The 5322-nt window shown below is 35.1% G+C and overlaps 1 protein-coding gene across 1 annotated transcript; it reads left to right on the plus strand.

Annotated features, from left to right (window-relative positions):
• Positions 1–840: 840 nt before the first annotated feature.
• Positions 841–1768, plus strand: LOC140157626 (phospholipase A and acyltransferase 2-like). The gene is made up of 2 exons (XM_072180865.1): positions 841–856; positions 1263–1768. Exons 1-2 carry the CDS (start codon positions 841–843, stop codon positions 1766–1768), a joined length of 522 nt encoding a protein of 173 aa, XP_072036966.1.
• Positions 1769–5322: the final 3554 nt, after the last annotated feature.

Consider the following 5322-nt stretch of genomic DNA (forward strand, 5'->3'; position numbering starts at 1 on the left):
GATATAAGCAGTAGATAAGAGACTGATAAACTACCTGATATCAGCAGTAGATAAGAGACTGATAAACTACCCGATATCAGCAGTACATAAGAGACTGATAAACTGCCTGATATCAGCAGTAGATAAGAGACTGGTAAACTACCTGATATCAGCAGTAGATAAGAGACTGATAAACTACCTGATATCAGCAGTAGATAAGAGACTGATAAACTACCTGATATCAGCAGTAGATAAGAGACTGATAAACTACCTGATATCAGCAGTAGATAAGAGACTGATAAACTACCTGATATCAGCAGTAGATAAGAGACTGATAAACTACCTGATATCAGTAGTATAAGAGACTGATAAACTACTTGATATCAGCAGTAGATAAGAGACTGATAAAGATTATGATATATACGCGAAGCTATAAGCAACACTTGTACGAGACAGATTAGTAAATGATTGACATGATCGACTGTGACGCTTCAAAAAAGGTTGACATTTTAACAAAATGACCGTTTTCGTTTAAACTTCATAGAGAATTGCGCGGAAAACTCATTTTGAGGAGCAAATGAAATTGCGCGGGAAAAGGAAAATTCCGCAATTCGCGCGATTTCGCGCCGCGACAATCGTTGGAACATGCCAATGACGCTTTCATAATCAAACAAAAGAGGCAAAAACGATTTATCTGGCCTATAAATTTATGCGCAACTGGACTCTGGAGATTTCTTTTTGATCTTTCTAAACAAACTATTTATGTTTTAGATAAAGTAAAAGTAGGCCTAGCATAGCAAATACCAGCTCGTTTCAAGCGTGGACTGTCATCCGGTTGCGTCAGACTACTGAATTCAAAACATGCCTCCTCACTTTGGTAAGTACATTAGCAAAGGTCTCTATATTTTTGACTTACAAAATGAAGTTATCTTTATTTTATAAAGCGATTTCAATTCAAATGATGACAATGACAATACTTTGTTCATATCCTGTACCAAAACTAATATAGCTGCTACCTGCTAATTCTTGAATTAAAAAAAACCCTAGATTTTATAGATTTAGACTATACAGAAAATGATACAAATTAAGGCATTCGCAAGATGTAAAGCATTGATGCATAGCCTGATGTGCATGTCATCAACGTGACGGCCAGTTGGGGTGCAAGTGTTGGCTGACTGCTTGGAAAATCAATTCGTCCTTTTAAATATTATATTATAAATGACAAATGTCGACAGATTCCTTAACATTTTGGTGTAATTTTTTTCTGTTCGTTCCTTAACCAGGTTTAAAAACAGAATGGGCGCACCCTGATAGGGTAAGACCAATAGCCGGCGACAAATTAGAGTTCAAGAGAAGCGTTTATAATCACCTTGGAATTGCTGATGGTAAAGGAGGCATCTATCACTTCAGTCCAGGAAAGGGCAGTGGAAAGGGATCCGAAGTTGCTTTGAAGTCTGACAAGTCTCGTATATATTGGCGACATGACAAACTAACAGATGTTGCCGATGGCGATCTTATGCGAATAAATAACTCTTTAGACCACAGAAATAGGCCATATGATATGGATGAAATTATTCGACGATGCGAGTCTTCCTTGGGATATTTTGGGAACACATATACTATTCACAGCAATAATTGCGAGCATAAAACCAACGAAATGAGGTACGGCTTATCGACAAGTCAACAAGTGGAAACAGTGGGAAAAAGTGCACTCATCGCTGGAGGAATTTTGGTGGGTGGGGCCATTGCGATAGCAGGCATGATTGATGCCTTTGCAGATGAAGAATGAAGATGAAGAAACCCGTTATCATGATTATCGTCGACATGGTCGAGAACCTGCACGCCGTTAACGGGGCACATTCCCAGCAAACACAAAAACGTTTTTAAAGCGTTTTAAATAAGTTATATTTTGGGTTTTGGTTTAGGTAAAAACGTTTTAATAACATTAAAATTAAAGGTCACGAAATCGTTTTAAAACGTTTTGTATGAAAACACACTACAACAATATTTTTAAAATGTTCTCGAAATGTCATTATAAACTATTTTTGCAAACATTTTTGGCCAAATATTTTGTCAACACTTAAATAACATTATGTTAAAATGTTTGCACCCAGCAAAAACAGAAATATTCTTAAATTTTTTTTTACAAAACTGTTTTAATAACATTTAAATGTCTGGTTATATAAAGGTCTTGAAAACATTTTAAAAACGTTATTGTAAATATTTTGGGCAAACATTTATTGCAAAATATTTTTCAACCCCAAAATAACATTCTGTTTAGAATGATTTGTACCAAGTTTTCAAAAATGTATTTGGAATGTTATTAAAACGAATTTATACCCTTTATATAACCCGACATTTAAATGTTTTCTGTAAAACATTTGTGTTTGCTGTGCAGTAAATTACCAGCAAATGATATTTAATGTTATGAAAACGTTTTATACCATTAATGTACCCTTTATATAACCCGACATTTAAACGTTTTCTGACAACCTTTTATAACCTTTTGCGAATGATGTCGAAAACGTTTTGTGTTTGCTGGGTTACAACTGTCAATTAATTAAATTCTTCTGTAATAGCTACCGGTATGGTAACTTGATGATCCTCTGTTGATTTCAATGAAAATCGGCACATAAGGCTGAGTAAAAAAACCACATGTTTCTCGTCCGCGCCCTCCTCCTTTTTGAAGATTTTTCAAATTTCTTTTTATTTTGTAAACTTTCAGTTATAACTTGTTGAAAAAGATGTTTCTGAAGTTGAAACTTTTTTACAGCTTTGTAAATGCATAATACATCATTTAAGAAGAGTTTTGTGACCACTAGAGGGTTCTGCCTCTCAAAACAATAAAACAAAAAGGGCCTCCTCCTTTTTCTCAGATATCAATCTGTATGTCGAATGCCCAAAATATGATGCCAAATAGAGGTATTTAGCATCGTTTTCCAATAAAGAATAGAAAATAAAAAGCCCCTCATCCTCCTAATTTTTAAAAACCCGGACGAGAATCATATTTTTATTTTTACCATTGTTTACTTGGCCTAAATTATAGACATTTATTTCTGATGCTCAAATCGGCTGTATTTCAACAAAATCACATTAATAATAATGTGGTATCGTGACTTTTTTATCAGATTTCTTGTTTCATTCTTTGACAAGTTTTACAAAAGAGAAATTAGGTTCGAAATTAGTATGATTCTCGACATAATACAATTTTTTTTCTGAATTGAACCACTAACGACATTTTGCGAAATGAATCCTTTATAAGGATAAGGATATGATGTTAATTTTATTTAGACCTTTCCTTCCAGTTGGCTTTTTCTTACATGAAATGGACGTGGTCAATTTTCCCAAAATGTACAATTATGGATACTAATTGGTATTTGGAAAAGGATCGTTCACTCCTGATGGCACTATCATCATTATTTGGAAGAAATATTAAAATAAACCGTTACTTGTCGACGGTGGTGTCATACTTGTAATTGTGTAAAAAAGGTTCTTTGATCAAAAGATGCAATTAAAAAGTATAAGAAGCGCATCTTAATAATCAAGGTGAATAAAGAATGTTATTTACATGTTATAACAGATAATGGTACCTATTAAAAGAAAATAATAATCTTCGACATGTTCAGAAGAGGGTTGGTTCTGATACCCATCTAAAGATATCATTACATTTGTCAGATTCACTTTTGTAACATCATGAATTATTATTATTTTTGGGTCGCCACCCAAAACTATCTTTGAACTGACAAGTCGGTTTTCCAGTTCCAGGTTCGCCACCCAGAACTTATCTGGAACTACAAATTCGACGTTTCAGTTCCAGGGTCGCCAGCCAAAAACGAACATGGAACTCTAGCTACAAAGTCGGTTTTCCAGTTCCAGGGGGGTCTCACAAACGAATATGGATAATAAGTCGACTGTCCTGTTCCGTGGTCACCAACGAGCCTGGAACTACAAAGTCAGTTTCCCAGTTACAGCATCTTCACCCAGAACTAATTTCAATGTTACAAAGTAGGCTTTCCAGTTTCAAGGTCACCAGGGCGCACACCACTAAATAATCTTCCCATTGAAACACGTGTAAAAACACCGGGGTTCTTGCGCATTTTGAGGCCTTTTGGGCTCGTTTAAAAAAAATTATGATGACCAGTCGATTGCAAATCGATGAAAGTTTAACATATGTTTCAATGTATGGGGTCCTTCCACCTCGTTTTCCCGCTACGAGGCCGCGAACAGCGCCCTCACTGTTTTTGACATGCTCTCAAGACTGCAAACCCGATTCTGCCATTTTTTAATTCGCGGACCTATTTTCTCAATAATTATAAAAATGCGACTTTTTTGGCGACTCAAATTTAGGTATAGGCTTTACACTTTTATTTAAGCTATAATTCGCCACTCTTTTTTATTTATAAGTCTAAAGACCAGCCCAAAATACCTCAAAAAGTTTCTGTTTTTACCGGAACTCATTAGGGTTACACAAATGGCGCATTGATTTAGTGGTGTGCCCCTTCAAGGAATTATGATGTTCATAAAATCGAATTTTGTTATACTTTTCTTGAAATATAAAATGTTTTGAGTAAAACACTCAAGGTTTGAGTGCTCTGTGACATCCACATCAAGAGAAATGTCCCATCAAAGATACATGGTGCATTCCACAAATGTGCACATTTTCAACATTTTGACCATTTGTGCTTATTTCCCTAGAATTGCATTAAATACCAATTCTCAACATATAGTTTTTGACCGTTTATCTGCTAAAAACCGCTTTAAAATGAAAAGAAATTAGGTTTCATAATGGCAAAGGTCTATATGTTAATGATTTTACAACAATCACCCCCCCCCTTATAAAATAATTAAGATTTGAGAGGTTTAAAGACTTGTGCCGATTTGTCACCTTAAGACAATTTTGCTTCAAATCTGAAAAATCTTAGTTTTCTCACAATTTTTGACAGTTCTTTAACTTTGAAGGCCTCTGAGAGAATAAACTTAGCGCGACTTGCATCTAAAACGCATTAAATATATTCACTAACATAAAAACTATGTATTTAAATCAAAAAACCGCAATTTAATCGAAAGCCAACATCAATTTTGGCTGAATCTCTCAAGAGCACGATTTTACGCCTAGGCCCTTCGAAGGGCGCACACCACTAAATAATCTTCCCATAGAAACACGTGTAAAAACACCGATTTTCTTTGCTCATTTTGAGGCCTTTTGGGCTCGTTTAAAAAAAATTATGATGACCAGTCGATTGCAAATCGATGAAAGTTTTGACATGCTCTCAAGACTGCAAACCCGATTCTGCCATTTTTTAATTCGCGGACCTATTTTCTCAATAATTATAAAAATGCGAC

This window comes from Amphiura filiformis, chromosome 7, assembly GCF_039555335.1.
Source record: "Amphiura filiformis chromosome 7, Afil_fr2py, whole genome shotgun sequence".
In the NCBI taxonomy this organism is placed as follows: domain Eukaryota; kingdom Metazoa; phylum Echinodermata; class Ophiuroidea; order Amphilepidida; family Amphiuridae; genus Amphiura; species Amphiura filiformis.